General features: G+C 43.5%; 1 protein-coding gene across 1 annotated transcript in view; it reads right to left on the bottom strand.

The window, feature by feature from the left end:
* Window positions 1-20217, bottom strand: part of LOC134343085 (ras GTPase-activating-like protein IQGAP1) — a 230576-nt gene that overhangs the window by 16119 nt on the left and 194240 nt on the right. The window contains exons 31-34 of the mRNA XM_063041967.1: window positions 19142-19244; window positions 11567-11711; window positions 7480-7567; window positions 6479-6691 (exon numbers count right to left, since the gene is read on the bottom strand). Coding sequence (XP_062898037.1) covers window positions 6479-6691; window positions 7480-7567; window positions 11567-11711; window positions 19142-19244 — 549 coding nt within the window. The remainder of the gene's footprint in view (window positions 1-6478; window positions 6692-7479; window positions 7568-11566; window positions 11712-19141; window positions 19245-20217) is intronic.

Below are 20217 nucleotides of genomic sequence, written 5' to 3' on the forward strand. Positions count from 1 at the left end.
ATTGGCAGGGTACAAAATGGAGCCTGCCAGTCAACATCAGCTATTTTTATGTCCTATGTATGAGTATGTCAATTCACCATGTAACACTGGGATAATAAAATAAATACTGCTCAGTATTTCTCTAAAAAAAAACAAAACAAAAAAAAAAATAGTAATGGGGAACTGCAATATGAAGGTAGAGTGGGAAAATCAGGTTGGTGCTGGATCCCAAACGGAAGAATTTGTAGAATGCCTACGAAATGGCTTTTTAGAGCAGTTTGTGGTTGAGCCCACTAGGGGATCAACTATTCTAGATTGAGTGTTGTGCAATGAACAGAAATTGATTAGAGAGCTCAAGGCAAGGAACCCTTAGGGGACAGTGAGCATAATATGACAGAATTCACCTGCAGTTTGAGAAAGATTCTGGAAAGATGTAATAATAATAGGGTTGCCATGTGGGAGATTTTAATTTCCCAAATATTGATTGACATCTCCCTAGAGCAAGGAGTTTAAATGAGGTGGAGTTTGTTAGGTGTATTCAGGAAGGTTTCCTGACACAATATGTAGATAAGCCTACAAGAGGAGAGGCTGTACTTGATTTGAACCTGGTCAGGTGTCAGGTCTCAGTGGGAGAGCATTTTGGAGATAGTGATCACAATTCTATCTCCTTTACCAGAGCAATGGAGAGGGATAGGAACAGACAAGTTAGGAAAGCGTTTACTTGGAGTAAGGGGAAATATGAAGCTATCAGGCAGGAACTTAGAAGAATAAATTGGGAACAGATGTTCTCAGGGAAATGCATGGCAGAAATGTGGCAAATGTTCAGGGGATATTTGTGTGCGGTTCTGCATAGGTACATTCCAATGAGACAGGGAAAGGATTGTAGGGTACAGGAACCGTGGTTTACAAAGGCTGTTGAAAATCTAGTCAAGAAGGAAAGAAAAGCTTACAAAAGGTTCGAAAAACTAGGTAATGATAGAGATCTAAGCTAGTAGGAAGGAGGTTAAGAATGAAATTAGGAGAGCCAGAAGGGGCCATGAGAAGGCCTTGGCGAGCAGGACTGAGGAAAACCCGAAGGCATTCTACAAGTATGTGAAGAGCAAGAGGGTAAGACGTAAGAGAATAGGACCAATCAAATGTGATAGTAGAAAAGTGTGAATGGAACCAGAGGAGATAGCAGAGATACTTAATGAATACTTTGCTTCAGTATTCACTACGGAAAAGGATCTTGGCGATTTGTAGGGATGACTTACAGAGGATTGAAAAGCTAGAGCATATAGACTTCAAGAAAGAGAATGTGCTGGAGCCTTTGGAAAGTATCAAGTTGGCTAAGTCTCTGGGACAGGATGAGATGTACCCCAGGCCACTGTGGGGGGGCGAGGGAGGAGATTGCTGAGTCTCTAGCAATGATCTTTGAATCATCAATGTGGACAGGAGAGGTTCCGGAGGATTGAAGGGTTGCAGATGTTGTTCCCTTATTCAAGAAAGGGAGTAGAGATAGCCCAGGAAATTATAGACCAGTGAGTCTTACTTCTGTGGTTGGTAAGTTGATGGAAAAGATCCTGAAGGCAGAATTTATAACCATTTGGAGAGGCATAGTATGATTAGGAATAGTCAGCATGGCTTTGTCAGTGGCATGTTGTGCCTTACTAGCCTTATTGAATTTTTTGAGGATGTGACTAAACATATTGATGAAGGAAGAGCTGTAGATGTAGTGTATATGGATTTCAGCAAGGCTTTTGATAGGGTACCCCATGCAAGGCTTATTGAGAAAGTAAGGAGGCATGGGATCCAAGGGGACATTGCTTTGTGGATCCAGAATTGGCTTGATCACAGAAGGCAAAAAGTGGTTGTAGACATGTCATATTCTGCATGGAGGTCGGTGACCAGTGGTGTGCCTCAGGGATCTGTTCTGGGACCCCTACTCTTCGTGATTTTTATAAATGACCTGGATGAGGAAGTGGAGGGATGGGTTAGTAAATTTGCTGATGACACAAAGGTTGGGGGTGTTGTGGATACTATGGAGGGCTGTCAGAGGTTACAGTGGGACATTGATAGGATGCAAAACTGGGCTGAGAAGAGGCAGATGGAGTTCAATCCAGATAAGTGAGAGGTGGTTCATTTTGGTAGGTCCAATATGATGGCAGAACATAGTATTAATAGTAAGACTCTTGGCGGTGTGGAGATCTTGGGGTCTGAGTCCATAGGACACTCAAAGCTGCTGCGCAGATTGACTTCGTGGTTAAGAAGGCATACGGTGCATTGGTCTTCATCAACCATGGGATTGAGTTTAAGAGCTGAGAGGTAATGTTGCACCTATATAGGACCCTGGTCAGACCCCACTTGGAGTACTGTGCTCAGTTCTGGTCACCTCACTACAGGAAGGATGTGGAAACTATAGAAAGGGTGCAGAGGAGATTTACAAGGATGTTGCCTGGATTGGGGAGCATGCCTTATGAGAATAGGTTGAGTGAACTTGAGCTTTTCTCTTTGGAGTGACAGAGGATGAAAGGTGACCTGATAGAGGTGTATAAGATGATGAGAGGCATTGTTGGTGTGGATAGTCAGAGGCTCTTTCTCAGGGCTGAAATGGCTAACACAAGAGGACACAGTTTTAAGGTGCTTGGAAGTAAGTACAGAGGAGATGTCAGGGATAAGTTTGTTTTTTTTAAAAACGCAGGGAGTGGTGAGTGCGTGGAATGGGCTGCCGGCAACGATGGTGGAGATGGATATGATAGGGTCTTTTAAGAGGCTCCTGGATAGGTACATGGAGCTCGGAAAAATAGAGAGCTAAGGGTAACTCGAGGTAATTTATAAAGTAAATACATGTTCGGCACAGCATTGTGGGCCCAAGGGCCTATATTGTGCGGTAGGTTTTCTGTGCTTCTGAAGAGAAGCTGAAGTCAGATGAATCAATATTGCACTGGAGTAAAGAGAATTACAGAAGCACGAGAGAGGAGCTAGCCAAAACTGATTGTTTGGAATCACTAGCAGAGATAATGGCAGAGCAGCAATGGCTGGAGTTTCTTAGAGTAATTGAAAAGGTGCAGGATATATACATCTCAAAGAAGTATTCTAAAGGCAGGATGAGCAACTGTGGCTGACAAGAGAAGTCAATGCCAAAGAGAGGCCATATAATACTGTAAAATTTAATGAAAAGTTAAGAGGATTGGGAATCTTTAAAAAACCAACAAAAAGCAACTAAAAAAAGTCATAAAGAAGGAAAAGATGGAATATGAAGGTAAGCTTGCCAATAATAGTAAAGATACCAAAAGTTTCTTCAAATATATAAAAAGTGTAAAAGAGAGGCAAGAGTAGATATCGGTCTGCTGGAAAATTATGCTGGAGAGTCAGTAATGGGGGACGAACTATTTTGCATCAGTCTTCACTGTACAAGATATAGCACTATGCCAGAAGTTCAAGCGTGTCGGAGGACAAAAGTGAGTGAAGATGCCGTTTCTAGGGAGGAGGTGCTTGAGAAACTGAAAGGTCTGAAGATAGATAAGACACCTAGACCAGATGGTCTACACTCCAGGGTTCTGAAAGAGGTGGCTGAAGAGATTGTAGAGGCATTAGTAATGACCTTTCAAGAATCAGTGGATTCTGGCATGGTTCCAGAGGAATGGAAATGTTAAATGTAACTCCACTCCTCAAGAAGGGAGAAAGGCAGAAGAAAATAAATTATAGGCCAGTTAGTCTGACTTCAGTGGTTGGGAAGATGTTGAAGTCGATTGTTAAGGCTGTGGATATGGGATACTTGGAGGCACATGTTAAAATAGGCCATAGTCAGCATGTTTTCCTTTAGGGAAAATCTTGCCTGACAAATCTGTTGGAATTCTTTGAAGAAACAACAAGCAGGACAGACAAATGAGAATCTGTTGATGATGTACGGTTAGATTTTCAGAAGGCCATTGACAAGGTGCCTCACGTGAGGCTGCTTAAGAAGTTAAGAGCCCATGGTAGTACAGCAAAGATACTAGCATGGATAGAACATTGGCCGATTGGCAGGAGGCAAAGAGTGAGAGTAAAGGGAGCCTTTTCCCACTTTTCTGGTTGGCTGCCAGTGACTAGTGGTGTTCCACAGGGATCTGCATCGGGACCACTTCTTTTGATGTTATATGTCAATGATTTCGATGATGGAATTGATGGCTTTGTGGCCACTTTTGCAGACAATACGAAGATAGGCGGAGGAGCAGGAAGCAGAGAGGCTACAGAAGGACTTAGACAGATTAGAAGAATGGGTAAAGAGGTGGTAGGTGGAATAGTTATGGGCAATGTCAGGTAGACTATTTTCTAAATAGAGAAAATTCAAAAATCTGAAGTGCAAAGGGACTTGGGAGTCCTTGTGCAGAATTCCCTAAAGGTTAATTTGCAGGCTGGGTTGGTGGTGAGGAAGGCAAATACAATGTTAGCATTTTGAGAGGACGAGAATATAAAAGCAAGGACGTAATTGTTGTTTCTTTCTACGCCTTGTGGCACATTGGGCAGCAACTTTGCCGTTTCTTTGGCATTCTTGTCTGTTTTTTTACAAGGCCGAGTTGCTAGCTCAACACTCAACCCCGCATGGATGGAAAGCGTGCAAGCTGCTGGCCAGATTTGTAGCTGGGACCCCCCACCTCGAAGTCCAGTGCAGATGCCACTACACCACTGGCTGGCAAGGATGTAATGTTGAGGCTTTATAAGGAACTCATGAGGCCTCTCTTGGGAGTATTATGAGCAGTTTTGGGCCCTTTAACTAAAATAGGATGTATTGACATTGGAGAGGGTTCAAAGGAGGATCATGAAAACAATTTTGGGATTGAAAGGCGTATCATATGAGCAGCGTTTGATGGCCCTGGGCCTGTACTCACTGGAATTCAGAAGAACAGGGCGGGGGGAGTCTCACTGAAACCTATTGAACGTTGGAAGGCCTCAAAAGAATGGACGTGCAGAGGATGTTTCCTATGGTGGGAGATTCTTAGTTCAGAGCTCATAGCCTCAGATTAGAGGGGCATCTGTATAGAACAAATGAGGAGGCATTTCTTTAGCCAGAGAGTGGTAAACCTGTGGAATTTGTTGCCATAGGCAGCTGTGGAGGCCAAGTCGTTGGGTATATTTAAGACAGAGCTTGATGAGATTCTTGATTAGTCAGGGCATGAAGGGATACAGGGAGAAGGCAGGAAAGTGGAGCTGAGAAGGAAATGGATCATCCATGATGAAATAGCAGAGCAGAATTGATGGGCCAAATTATTTAATTCTGCTCCTATATCTTATGGTCTTATGGAACTCAGAAATCAGGAGGCGTTTATGTAGGGGAATAAACAGTCTACGTTTTGTACCAAGACCCTTCATCAGTAGAAATTAAAAACTTATTTTAACACAATGTAAAATGAAATGGATTAGATAACCATCATGTGAGCTGTATGTAATCCCATCAAAAGCTGTCAGGACAGATACAGAATATACTAGGAGCCAACAGTTAGCTCTTGCTAAGACACGGGGATACGGCCATCAGTTACCTCTGGAGTTCAGAAAAATGGAAAGAATGGTTTTATGAAACATTACAGCCAGTGCCAACTACCTGTGTCCTATTTCCATACCCATTTCAAGTTAATTAAACCCAATTTCCCTAAGGCAAATGAGTTACTTCATTCTTGAGAGCATCATGCCTGAGAATGCTGGTTGAGAGCCAAACTGTGGTGAGTTTATTCTCTCAAAGATCATAAGACATAGGAGCAGAACTGGGATATTCAGCCCAGCGTGTGTGCTCCGTCATTTGATAATGGCTGATTTATTTCCCCTCACAACCCCATTATCCTGTCTTCTTCCTATAACCTTTGATGCCCTTACTCAACAAAAGTCTGTCAACCTCCAGCCAGGTATAATGTCTGTGAATGCCCATCAAACGGAAGCTGTAACTAGCTTCAGGCAATGCTCACACCAGGCTACAATAGCAAGGCAAGGTAAACCAAACCCTAGGACAACAGTAGCAATTACCTCCCACCCTCTCCTACCCAATGTTTATGCCCGCAGCTTGAGACAAGGAAAGGAAGGCATCAGACCACACGACCCTAACAGAGGAGAGCAAAAGCTGTCAAGAGGGTCATCGAGATCTCTCTGCCTCTCACTCCTCCCATGTCATTTGTGACATTTACTAGAAGGCATGTACACAAAGGGCTTGAAACATTGTTGAAGATCCCTACCATCCATCCCACAATCTCTTTGACCCATTGCCATCAGAAACAGGAACATCAAGACTAGCACTGCTAGACCCCAGGCTGTGAGACTAATGAATATCCTGCCACCACTGAGGTCTTGATACAAGTCAGCAAATTGTTTACATTTTCTGCGCATTTCACGTACACCCTTGAATCTTATTTTATTAACTTAATTATGATAATGTCTTGTGTTATGTACTGTGTTTGATAAATGTATTGTGGGTGCACCGTCGTCCGGAGGAACACTGTTTTATATGTCAGTCGGATGACAGTAAACTTGAACTTGATTCCCATCTCCTCACCCTGGCTATCTCATTGATCAGCTGTTGATAGTCATTGGCAGTGGACACCACACCAGCAGCTTCTAACTTCCTCAAGCTTCGGATAATCTTCCGCTTTTTCTCCTCGATTGGGAGCTTGTTGTCAAGGAGCAAGGACGGGTGTCGCTTCATCTTCTCCGGAGTGCGCGCATCACGCATTGCTCGCTTCTGAACAATGCGGTGATGGTCTGCCACCTAGACACAGCGAGGATTAGACAAGCAGGTTCAATATATCGATCGGGTAAAAGGGAGCAAAATACAATGCAGATATTGCTTAACCAGACAAAACCCCTGTGGAGGGTGCTGACCCTGCACACAGCTGCCCACATAAAAATTGCTGGTGGACACAGCAGGCCAGGCAGCATCTATAGGAAGAGGTACAGTTGATGTTTCATCTATGTTCTAAAGGGATGCCTTTCTCTTCTGAAGTTGTGCCCTCTAGTCCTAGATTCACCAACTATTGGAAATATCCTCTCCAAGTCTACTCTATCTAGGTCTTTCAATATTTGGCAAGTACACTAAGATCGATATCCCCTCCCCTCATTTTTCTAAACTCCTGCAGTCCCAGAGCGATCAAACGCTCCTCATATATACATTAACCCTTTCATTGCTGGGATAACTCTTATAAACCTCCTCTGGATCCTCTCCAATGCAAGCTCAACCTTTTTCCACATATGGGGTCCAAAACTGTTCATAATACTCCAAATATGGTCTGCCCAATGCTTTATAAAGACGTAGCATTATACCGTATCCTTGTTTGTGGGTACCATGGGGACGAAAGGCTGAGGGAAGGCTTCACCCTTCACGCACAATGCTGGAGGAATGCAGCGGGTCAGACAGCATTCTGCAGAGGTAAATGCAGAGCTCACTTCTATCAAGATGGAGGATCTTGATTTGAAACATCGACCATCTATTTCCCTCACAGACGCTGCCTACCCGCTGGGTCCCTCCAGCAGTTTGCTTTTGCATTCCTCTGTACTTGCCTGATCTGTTGAGGCAAATGTTCGCAATATTTCAGTCAACGAATCTCCGGCTTGGGATCTGATCACATCCACAATCAGTTGCTTTGTGCTAAAATGACAGATGCAAGATGCTAAATACAAATCCCTCACAGTTTTAAAAAGTGTAATTAAACTGCTATAGCTTAAATACCAGCAGCCAGGGATACAGGAAACCTAGCAGCCTCCAGAAACTCAGATTCATTCAAATGTCAAGGCTTTGTAGAGGCTGTATTGGAGATTTACCAGGATGTTATCAGAGATGAGTAGTTGTGGCTGTTCTTACAAGGCTCAACAGGGTGGATACAAGGGATGATTCTTTGCCCAGAGAGTGGTTAAATGGTAGCAGTTTCTACCACAGAAAGAAATTGGTGTCAAATATATTCAAGGAGGAACTAGCTATTATTCCTAGAATCAGAGGGATCAATGAATACCGGGAAAAAACTGGAACGGGACAGAATTTGGATGATCAACCATACCGTACTGAACAGCAGAACAGACTCAGAGGAACAATTGGCTTCCTCCAGGCCTATTATCTGTATTTTTTTTATGTTTCTATATCGTTCTCTTTGGCTGGCATGTCTAGAACCAAAGATCACATCTCAAGATGAGGACCGAGATTATTCCTTCTCAAAGTAACTTAAAGTTCAAATTAAATTTTTATCAAAGACTGAATATTTCATCATATAATGCTCTGTGATTCGTGGAGGGTCAGACACTCTGAGCCAATAGACTGGTCCTGGACTTTTTTCCATCTGGCATAGTTTGTATTTTGTTGTTTGATTGTTTGTGGTTTTCGTATTGCTATATTTATGCTCTATTCTTGGTTGGTGCGGCTGTAACGAAACCCAATTTCCCTCGGGATCAATAAAGTATATCTACCTATCTATCTATCGATTCATTTTCTTGCAGGCATTTACAGTAGAACAAAAAATACAACAGAATCAATGGAAAGCTACAAAGATTGACAATCAATGTGCAAAAGACAAACTGTGCAAGTTAAAAATAATAATAATTAATTAGTTACTTGATGCTGAGGGCATGAGTTGTAGTGTCCTTTAAAGTGAGTCCATAGTTTGTGTTCAGTGAACAATTCAATGTTGAGCTGAGTGAAGTTATCCCCACTGGTTCAGGAGCCTTATGGTTGAAGGGTAATAAATGTTCCTGAACCTGGTGGTGTGGAACCCAAGGCTCCTGTACCTCTTTCCCAATGGCAGCAGAGAGAAGAGAGGACAGTCAACTTTAAGGATTCTACAACTCGTGATCTCAATATTTATTATTCTTCTTTTTTCCTTTTTTGTATTTGTGCAGTTTGCTGTCTTTTGCACATTGTTTGTCTGTATCTACTGTGTACAGTCTTTCATTGATTTCATTGTGTTTCTTTGTACTTACTGTAAATGCCCACAAGCAAATGAATCCCTGAGTAGCATATGGTGACACATATGTACTTTGATAATAAATTTACTTTGAACTTTTGAACTTAGAAGAGACATCAGGTGCAGCTTCTTCAAAGGGTGATGCATATTTGGAATCAGCTGCCAAAAATAGCGGTTGCAGCTGGCACAAAAGCAACACTTAAGAGGCATCCAGATAAATACATGTATACCGAAGACACTGTTGAGCCTTGATATAGGGTTTTGGCCCCAAATATTCACCATTCATTTCCTTCAATAGACGCTATCTGATGTGCTGAGGTACTTGGTGATGGACTTGGCTCACTGGGCAACATAGTCAGCAGTTAGGCCTTGTATGACTGTAGGACTTACGGAGAAATCAGCTTACTACAGTTGTCAGAAATCCAGATACTGTCTGTAATGTGACCAGGGTGTAGATTTATCAGAGTTCACATCTGAAGCTGATGAAAATAATTCAAAATGTGAGTAAAATAATGAAAAAGAAGTGTTGAAGGCATATTGATAAGTAAAGCCTTGGATAATATTGTTACCATAAAGTCCCTCAAAAGAGCCTTGCTAGCTTAAGTAAAGATCAACAAAACCTAAAGGCAAGCTATGGAAGCTATGGAGTAAGTTGGAAAAGTAGCTGAGCGATGGGAGGCAGGGATTAGGGACAGTGGTTGGGTAAAGTGCAAAACAGACTGACAAATAATATTCCATTGATACTGCTACTAACCCTATCACTATTCTTATACAGTCAGTGGGCACTTTATTAGCTACACCTGTACACCTACTCATTAACGCAAATATCTAATCAGCCAATCATGTGGCGGTAACTCAATGCATAAAAGCACACAGACATGGTCAAGAGGTTTAGTTGCTCAGACTAAACAACAGAATGGGAAAGAAATGTCATCAAGTGACTTTAAAAGGATGATAGTTGGTGCCAGACGGAGTAGTTTGACTATCTCAGAAACTGCTGATCTCCTGGGATTTTCACACACAACAGTCTCTGGTGTTTACAAAGATTGGCGCGGGAAACAAAATAACATCTCATGAGTTGCAGTTCTGTGGGCGAAAACACCTTGTTAATGAGAGAGGACAGAGGAAAATGACTGAACTGGTTCAAACTGACAGGAAGGCGACCTGAACGCACAACATGTGGAACCCTGCAGTGGATGGGCACCAGCAGAAGACCATGAATATATACTCAGCAGCCGCTAGAAAGTACAGGAGGTACCTAATAAAGTGGCCATGGAATGTAAATGGTACGTATGACGGCAGAAATTAATTTTGTTGAGAATACAAAGGTGGACATGCTGATGGAGAATGAAATTAGAGTGTGCAAATGGACAGCACCCAACACTAATACAGCTTTATCCAATTTGGAGCAAAAAAAAGAAGGCGAAAACCTAGAAGCAATTGAGATCCAACGAGACTCGGTGACCTTAGTAAGTGGCCCATTGATCAAAAATCTGTGAAATGCTGGCCTCTATCTCTTGACATACAAAATGTTATTGCTCTGGAGAAACAAAGCCCTGGTTAGACACATGGAACAGCTCTGGATATTCTGGCCTTGAAGCAAGACCAGTCTATCTTTAACATGGCTGAATTACAAGCACAAATTACAAAAATCAGACTCCATTCTTTGTAGCCTGGGTGAAGAGAGATTTGATTTCAATTTATCAAGTGCTTAAGCAAGAACGGAGAAATAATTTCAATTGTTTGAGGGCTGTTGGGACAAGAGGACAACAATTAGATCTAAAAAAAAAGTAGAGTTTGGAACCCAAGACTGATAGAAATTTATCAGTCAAAGATACTAAGAAACTAGGGATGTACATAGCAGACAGGAATATAGGGTTACTTTGCAGCTTAATCATAACCTCACTGTCAGTGAGGGACAAGAGGTTGGATGCTGTGGGTTCCTGTGCATCCAGTCCTTTTTGAAATCCATTTCCACAACCTACGGACTCACTTTCAAGGACTCTACAACTCATGTTCTCAGCATTATTTATTAATTCATTTTATATTAGCAGTTGGTCTTCTTTTGCACATTGGTTGTTTGTCAGTCTATGAATGTTTTTCATTGATTCTATTGTATTTCTTTGTTCCACTGTGAATTGCCCACAAGAAAATGAGTCTCAGGGTAGTATATGGTAACATATGCTACTTCGATAATTTTCAAATTTGAATTTTCAAGCAAAGCTAGTCTCTCAACTCAGATATCAAGTTCAACACAACCATGGCACTTAAAATCAAATTGAAAGCATATTTGCTCATCTCTAATTTGCTCGGGTGCGATCTCTATCTCAATCTTTAACTTCTGTTTCAATTATAAACCCCTCTCTGACATCCCAAACTATATCACTCCCAACATTCCTTTGCTTTCATCAGTTCCTCGATTTCCTAGGTCCCAATCTTCAGAAGACAGCATTGTAAATTCTACTTGCCTCACATTCTGGTTCCATGACCTGATGCACACAAGAACCATCCATATGTGAGGCAAGTCCATTCCTCATCCCTGCTTCTCTGAATGGAAGCTGTCCTCTAGAATTCTTTCTCTTGGCAGTTGCCTTCTACTCCTTTGTTGGGGAGTGGGATTTGAGCTTTAGGAATACTCATCAATCCACAACTGACTGCAGACCCTGGATCCATTGTTGAACACCTTCCCCACTTACCTGAGCAACAAACCTTTGGTATTATCTGCTTCTTTTCCACTTTTACACATATCAAATTTGTTAGTCAGGATCAGCGAGACCTCCATTTTGTAGAGATGGGCCAAATGGTCTTCATGGGAATCATCTGCACTAACGGCTCCTTCACCTTTGGAAAGCAAAGGTAACACACAATAAAACAGTGAGGCCAACGTACAGCCATGAGGATTGTTACAGCAACAAACGTAGATCAGAGAAAACCCAGCCCAGTTGTCTCTCAGTGCGAGAACACATTGTTTGTGCACTTTAATCCCTGAGGCCACTCCTGGGTACTGAATACATCCACAAGTCAAAAAATGCAAAAAAAAAATCACTCAATATGGTAATGGTACCTCCACAGTAATGTAGAGAATGGCATCAAAAACACCAGGAGGGGCCAATTACAAAAAGGGAAGCAAGGGAGAAAGTTTATACTGTCATTCATAGGATGAACACATAAATTCATGCTGGATTTTAAAATTTAATAATATTATGGTAACTCTATTGTAGGGGTGTCTGTAGTTGGGTATTCATAACTCAAGGATGGCCTAGATTCTGTATTTGGTTACTGGACCTATTATTTCACAATCATAACTGTTGACAACAGCATTTAATTACAGATTTATTTAATCACTAGAAATTAAATGTTACAACTGTTATGGTGGGATTTGAACTGGTCTGGATCATAATCCAGTAACATAAACACAATGTAATCAGACTCCATAAGAAATGGAGTAGTGACGATGGAGCTAAGAAAGTTCAGTCATACAGCTCTGACCAGGTCCTTCAGTCCATCCGGTCTATAGCAACAAACAAATGAGTCCCGTTTCCCAGCATCTGACCCATAACCTTCCAAACCTTTCCTACCCATGTATCTGTCCAACTGTCTTTTAGATGTTGTTACTGTACCTGCCTCAACCATTTCTTCTGCCTGGTAGATTTTATATATATGATTATGAGGACACGCAGTCCTCTTTTATTGTCATTTAGTAATGCATGCATTAAGAAATGATACAATATTTCCTCCGGTGTGATATCACAAAACACAGGACAGACCAAGACTGAAAAACTGACAAAACCACATAATTATAATATATAGTTACCAGCAGTGCAACAATACCATAACTTGATGAAGAAGTCCGTGAGCACAGTAAAGTTCAAAGTTTCTCAAATATCCCACATCTCACGCAGACGGGAGAAGGAAGAAAAACTCTCCCTGCCATGCCGACCACAATCCAACTCTGAGTCATCCGAAAACTTTGAGCTCTGATCAGTTCTCCGACACCGAGTACTGAGCGCCATCTCTGTCCGAACGATTCGAACAATATATATACACACACACACACGTGTGTGTGTGTGTGTGTGCGCGCGCGCGCTTGCTCCGTTGGTCGTGGTTGACCATGGGTCCTGCGCCTCTGGCAGTCACTGGTTTGTCGAGAAGCGCTGACTGTGGCTATTGAGGCCGATCCTGGAACGGCAGGGTCTGCCACAGTTGCTGCATGTGTAGGGCGTCGTGGAATTGTTGTCCGATGTCCGCTGTGCTCTCCGTTTAGCTCTCCGCTCCTCAGACTGACTCAGGATCACTCTTTCGCCTTGCTCTCGGTGTTGCTGAAGGGTACCTCGCCATTTGTTGCGGTCATCTGCTGTACCCTCCCAGCACTCTGTTGATTTTTAAGGCTTTCATGTCGCGCTTGCAGAAGCAAAGCTGGGGTCTACCAACGTTCCTCTTGCCTGTTGCTGGTTCTCTGTAGAGGATGTCCTTTGGTAGTCTACCATCCTTCATACGACGGACATGGTCCAGCCAGCGCAGTCTGCGTTGTCTTAAAAGCGTGAACATTGTGGGAAGTCCAGCGCAGGAGAGGACCTCAGAGTTTGGGACTTTGTCTCTCCAGGTGATGCCGAGGATGCGGCGAAGGCTGCACAGGTGAAAACTATTGAGTTTCCTCTCCTGTTTGGAGTAGATGGTCCAAGTCTCGCTACCATACAGGAGGGTGCTGATAATGCATGCATTTTACACAGCAGTATTAGTCTTTGTAGCGATTTTCGGATTCTCCCAGACCCGCGAGGAGAGTCGAGCAAGGATCGATGCTGCTTTGCTGATATGACTATTAATTTCAGCATCGAGGGACAGAGTGTCTCTAATGGTCGACCCCAAGTGTGTGAACTCGTGGACCACTTCTAGATCATCATTGTTGATGGTAATGATTGGTGTCTCCACTACGTTCTGGGCAAGGACATTTGTTTTCTTTAGGCTGATGGTAAGCCCCAAGTCCTTGCATGCCTTAGAGAAGCGGTCCATGAGAGTTTGTAGTTGCTGCTTGGTGTGCGAGGTTATAGCAGCGTCATCGGCAAAGAGCATGTCACTTACTAAGATCTTTTGCACCTTTGTTCTTGCTCTCAGGTGCGCAGGGTTGAACAGCTGCCCATCAGACCTGGTGTGTATGTAAATGCCTTCTGTCAACGTCCCAAACGTGTGCTTCAATAGCAGAGAGAAGAAGATGTGGAATAATGCTGGGGCCAACACGCATCCTTGTTTGACTCCACCACGAACAGCGAAGGGTTCTGATGAGCTGCCATCGTACTCAACAGTAGCATTCATCTCGTCATGGAATGACTTGATGATACTTTGGAGTTTTGGGGGACAGCTGATCTTGAGGAGAATCTGAAAGAGCCCATCCCTGCTGACAAGGTCAAATGACTTGGTCAACTTGATGAAAGCGACATAGAGGGTTTTCTGTTGTTCCCTGCACTTCTCCTAGAGTTGACGGAAGAGAAAATCATGTCGACAGTTGACCTCCTTGCGTGAAAACCACATTGGGACTCGGTAGACCCATCCTGCCTGAGTTTGTAGAGGTGCCAGAGTTACACGAGCAAAGACTTTGCCGACAGTACTCGGGAGGGAGATACCCCTGTAGTTGTTGCAGTTGCTCCTATCACCCCTGTTCTTGTACAAAGTGACGATTTTGGAGTCGCACATATCCTATGGTACGGCTCCTTCCTTCCAGCACTGATGGAGGACCTTGTGTAAAGGTTGGAGGAGTGAGCTTTTGAGGTGTTTGATCAGGTCTGGAGGAATCCCATCATTGCCAGGAGCTTTCCCTGGGGCCAGACTGTCAATTGCCTTGCTGAGGTCCTCAATGGGTGGTTCGGAGTCAAGTTCATAGACAATCGATGGCATCAGTGGCTGAGCTAACAACAACATTTTCCTTCGAGTAGAGCTCAGAGTAGTGTTCTACCCAGTGTTCCATCTGCTTGCTTTTATCGGTGATTATTTTACCGTGGATGACTTCAGGGGTGCAGTCCTGGCAGATGGGGCTTGTTAACCACGGATGGTAGCTCATCTAGGAGAGGGAAAACTCCGATTTCAAACCTCCGCTGCCTTGCGGCTATACCCGCTCACGGGAAATGCTTCGGGAGTAAACCCCAAGGAAAAATCCGGAGTCAGAGTCCTGAAGATGACTGACTGCTGTACCCAGCACCGGCACGGCAACTCCTGCGAGGCTGCTGGCACCAAACTGCATTGACTTTCGTCGTTCCTTTGGATCTGTCATCAGAATGGAGAGGGGGTCCCACTGCATGGACAATAGACGGATCTCCATATCAGCTCTGCCTTGGCCAGACCATTCCAGCTTCACTTTATAACATTGGACAAACATGGGAAGCAGCAGTTACCAGTTATGTCATAAACACAAAATACTCTGCAGATGCTGGGGTCAAAGCAACAGTCACAACACGCTGGAGGAACTCAGCAGGTCGGGCAGCATCAGTGGAAAAGATCGGTCGACGTTTCGGGCCGGAACCCTCCGTCAGGACTGTAGGGGGAAAGGGCAGAGGCCCTATAACCCAGCTGCCTACCTCCTCCCTCTTGGTTCCGCCTCCTTCTACTACCCATTGTGTTTTCCCCTATTCTTTCTTCACCTTTCCTGCCTATCACCTCCCTGCCTCCCCTCCCCCACCCCTTTATCTTTCCCCTTACTGGTTTTTCACCTGGAACCTACCAGCCTTCTCCTTCCCACCCTCCCCTCACCTTCTTTATAGGGCCTCTGCCCCTTCCTCCTCCAGTCCTGACGAAGGGTTCCAGCCTGAAATGTTGACTGATCATTTCCACGGATGCTGCCCGACCTGCTGAGTTCCTCCAGCGTGTTGTGAGTACCGGTTATGTCATAATGCTTCATTGGTGTAGAGCATGGCGCCAGGGGTTGCATCCAACGGTGGGAGAGACCATCGTGTTTCACTGGACAGCTACCGCCCACCTCAAGCTGGGCAGCACCCAGCCAATAAGGTGGTGTCCCGCCACAGTCAGTCTTCCTCATTGGGTGCATGGGGATAATGGGTTATTCCACGAAGAGCTGACTACAACTACTGCACCAGACAAGAAAGAAAACAAATCAAATAAGACAACACCCCTCAAGTCGGGATGTTGGAACGTCCGCATAATGATGACTGGACTTGACCAAAACCTCAAGGATATTCAAGATGCATGAAAAACAGCGGTCATTAACAATGAGCTACTAAGGCTCAAGGTAGATATAGCTACCCTACAAGAAACACGTTTGGCGGATTCAGGTACACTGAATGAAAGGGACTACACACTTTTCTGGCAGGGAAAGAACCAAGATGAGCCCCGCGAGCATGGAGTGGGTTTTGCCGTTAGGAACTCCTTGTTTCAAATGGTGCAGCCACCAGAAAATGGATCAGAACGACTTATGACCCTCTGCCTACACACCAGTCATGGCCCAGTATCTCTCGTCAGTTTGTATGCCCCTACCTTGAACTCCACTCTGAGGGAAAAGACTTGTTTTACAACAAATTAGAAGCTGTTTTCAGGAATATTCCCAGTGATGAGCACCTCGCTGTCCTTGGTGACTTCAACTCCAGATTGGGAACCGATAATGATTCCTGGCCGTCTTGTCTTGGCCACCTTGGAATTGGCAAAATAAATGACAATGGACAACGTCTCCTGGAGTTCTGCTCCTATCGTGGCCTGTGTGTAACTAACTCCTACTTTCAGACGAAGTCGCAGTACAAGGTCTCATGGCGACATCCATGGTCTAAGCACTGGCATCAACTAGACATGATCATCACCAGGCGTTCTTTCATCAAGTCTGTACCAATTACCCGCTCATGCCACAGTGCAGACTGCAATATGGATCATGTTTTAGTATACTGCAAGATCAAACTACGTCTGAAGAAAATCGACTGCTCCAAGCATACTGGAAAACCTCGCATCAACACAACAGAGATGAAACAGTCAGAAAAGTTGACCAGTTTGCCAAGTCAGTACAGGGTGCTATGACTACCTCCTCACAAGGAGATACTGCAACAGAACAATGGTCATACCTTCGCGACACCACCCTCGAATCAGCACTCTCTATCTTTGGAAGAAAGACCACGAAGAGCAGTGACTGGTTTGAGGCAAAGTCCAACATCATGACTCCTGTCATCGAAGTCATTAAGCGGTCCTTAATGATGGATGCCACCTTCTAAGGCATTGCTCCTTGAAGATGTCCTGGATACTACAGAGACCAGTGCTCATGATGGAGCTGATTAAGTTTACAACTCTCTCCAGCTTTCTTCGATCCTGTGCTATAGCCCCCCAATATCAGGTGGTGATGCAGCCAGTTAAAATGGTCTCCACGGTACTTCTGTTAAAATTTGAGTGTTTTTGGTGACATACCAAATTTTCTCTAACTCCTCATGAAATATAGCCACTGCCATGCTTTCTTTGTAGTTGCATTGACATGTCAGGTCCAGGTTAGATCCTCAGAGATACTGACACCCAGGAACTTGAAATAGCTTGCTCTTTCCATTTCTGATCTCTCAAACAGGACTGAAGAGTGTTCCTTCTTCTTACCCTTTCTGGAGTCCACAATCAGTTCTTTGGTCTCGCTGACCCCTCTCACCTGTGCCCTCTAGTTCTTGATTTCTCAACCCTGGGGGGAAAAAGACCCTACCTATGCCCTTCATGATTTTAGATACCTTGAAAGATAACCTCTCAAGTATCCTACATTTCAAGGAATAAAGTTCCAACTTCTCTCTATAACTCGGTCCCTCAAATCCAGCTAACATCCTTGTAAATATCTTCTCACTTTCCAGTTTAATAACACCTTTCCTATAGCAGGGTGAACAGATCAGAGCACAATAGTCCAAGTACAGCCACACTGACATCTTGTATAATTGTACCACAAGCTTCCAACTTTTATACTCAGGACATTCCCCGAGGAATAGATCAAGTGGATAGCCAGTCTTTTTTCTCCTAGGGCAGAAATAGCCAACATGAGGAGGCATAATTTTAAGATGATTAGAAGAAAGTTCAGGGGCAATTTCAGAGGCAAGTTTTTTTAAATTATTAAACAGAGTGATGAGCGAGAACATCTGCCAGGTGTGCAGATACATTAGGGGCATGTAGACAGGCACATGGATGGTAGAAAATTGGAGGGCTACATAGGAGTGAAGGGTTATATTGAGAGTAGGTTAAGAGGTCAGGACAACATTGTGGGCTTAAGGACCTGTATTGTGCTAAAATGTTCTATGTTTATGAAAGGCCAGCATATTAAATGCTTTCTTCATCACTTTTTGTTTAACACTCTCCCAAGGCCCTGTCGTTCACAGAAAAACTCCTACCAGATTTGACTTTCCAAATTGTAACACTTTGCAGTTCACTGAATTAAAGTCCATTTGTCACTCCTCATCCTACTTGCTCAGCTGATCAAGCTTTCCCTGCAATTTTTGATTACTTTCATTGTCCATCTATACTACCTATTTTAGTGTTAATCTGCAAACTTGCTAATGGACTGCTGCAAAACACAAACACTGCTTTTGTACAGGACGTTGGTGAGACTGCACTTGATATATTGTGTTCTGTTTCAGTCATCCTGCTAAAGGAAAAATATTGATAAACTGGAAAGAGTGCAGAAAAGATTTACAAGAATGTTGCCAGGACTTGAGCGCCTGGACTATAGGTGCATACCTTTAAAAAAAGAGACTGCATTTCTACACAACATTCAAAGATATCTCAAAGAACTTTATAGCCAGTGAAGTACTTTTTGAAATATTCTTAGCAACACAGTAACCATTATAACACAGGAAAGTCCCTCTCCTCAGTTTTAGTCAAACTGTGATACTTGTTAAAAGATAAAGACTGGTCATAATGGAGCACTGAAATTTTAACTTTCCTTTTCTCTCCACTGATGCTGCCTGACTTGCTGTGTGTTTTCAGCATTTTCTATTTTTATTTCAGATTTCCAGCACCTGCAGATTATTTCTAATTTCCGGTAAGGCAGGATTGTCTCTGTTCTTCTTCCAATAGCAGCCATGGGGTGTTCTGCATCCACCTGAGGGAGTCGGAGACTTGGATTGACATCTCTTCAGGAAGGTGGCACCCATCAACAGTACAGTGTTCCTTCAGCACTATCAGAAGGCTTGACCTGGATTCTGGGCTCGAGTCTCTGTGGTGTGACAACACCCAACCTTCTGACTCAAAGTCCACAAAAGGAAAGCCTTGGTCGTTAATGCCACAGGGCACATGGTTCAGAAAGTTGGCAGCAATGAAGTACTTACCTATGAGCGATTCAACAGTGGGCACGTCTCCAAGGTCCTCCAGCAGTTGGTGAAGAGGGTCACTGTGCTCCACTGAGAGGGAATCCTGGTGCTGGAGCAGGAGCTGCACAAACACAAGCAGAGTAAATGCAAGCAGGCATCCTGTTAGTCTCTTGTACCCATTCTTAGTTTATCCTGTGGATCCAATTTCATTCATAAACTTTATGAATTGAGAGCTTTTTTTGGTTATAATATTGGCACAGAAATGGCACATTGGGATATTCACATCATCGTATGAACAATTTTGATGTCCATATCACAGGGACTACTGAGTCATGCAGTACTACAGCATGGAAACAGGCTCTTCAGCCAATTTAGTGCATGCCCTGTCTCGTCCCATCGACCTGCACCTGGACCACAGAGACATCAAAGGTGGTGGGAAAAAGATACAATGCCGTCAGAACTGAAGAGGCCTTTACGCATCGGGAAAGATCACTGACCAGAGTCAGAGTGCAGGAAGAAAATTCTCCCATCAGGGTCAGAGGAAGGCTGAAGTCAGGCAGTCGCAATGGCAGTTGTTACTCTAAGCACGAGGAAGGTGCATTGTCAGGGCAGTTTAGGTAGAGGTTTTTTGTAATTCCAACCTAATTAGTAGAAGGACCAGGGGCAAAGGAGGATAGTGCAGAGACGGCTGTGGGGAGGATCAAGCATGCCTCATTATAGGAAGGATGTGGAGGCATTAGAGAGGGAACAGAGGAGATTTACCAGGAAAGCCAAAGTTCAAAGTAAATTTATGATCAAAGTTCACCACATACAATGCTGAGGTTCATTTTCTTGCAGGCATACTCAATAAATCTATAATAGTGTAATAGCTATAATATAATCACCGAAAGACCGCATCAAGTTGGGTGTTCAACCAGTTTGCAAAAGACAACAAACTGTGCAAATTCAAAAAGACAGAAATCATTTGAAATAAATAAGCAATAAAGATTGAGAAAATGAGATAAAGAATCCTTAAAAGTCATTTCATTTCAAGTGAAGTTGAGTAAAATTATCCCTTTTGGTTGAAGAACCTGATGACTGTTCGTGAACCCAGT

The sequence above is a fragment of the Mobula hypostoma genome, chromosome 2, assembly GCF_963921235.1.
Source record: "Mobula hypostoma chromosome 2, sMobHyp1.1, whole genome shotgun sequence".
In the NCBI taxonomy this organism is placed as follows: domain Eukaryota; kingdom Metazoa; phylum Chordata; class Chondrichthyes; order Myliobatiformes; family Myliobatidae; genus Mobula; species Mobula hypostoma.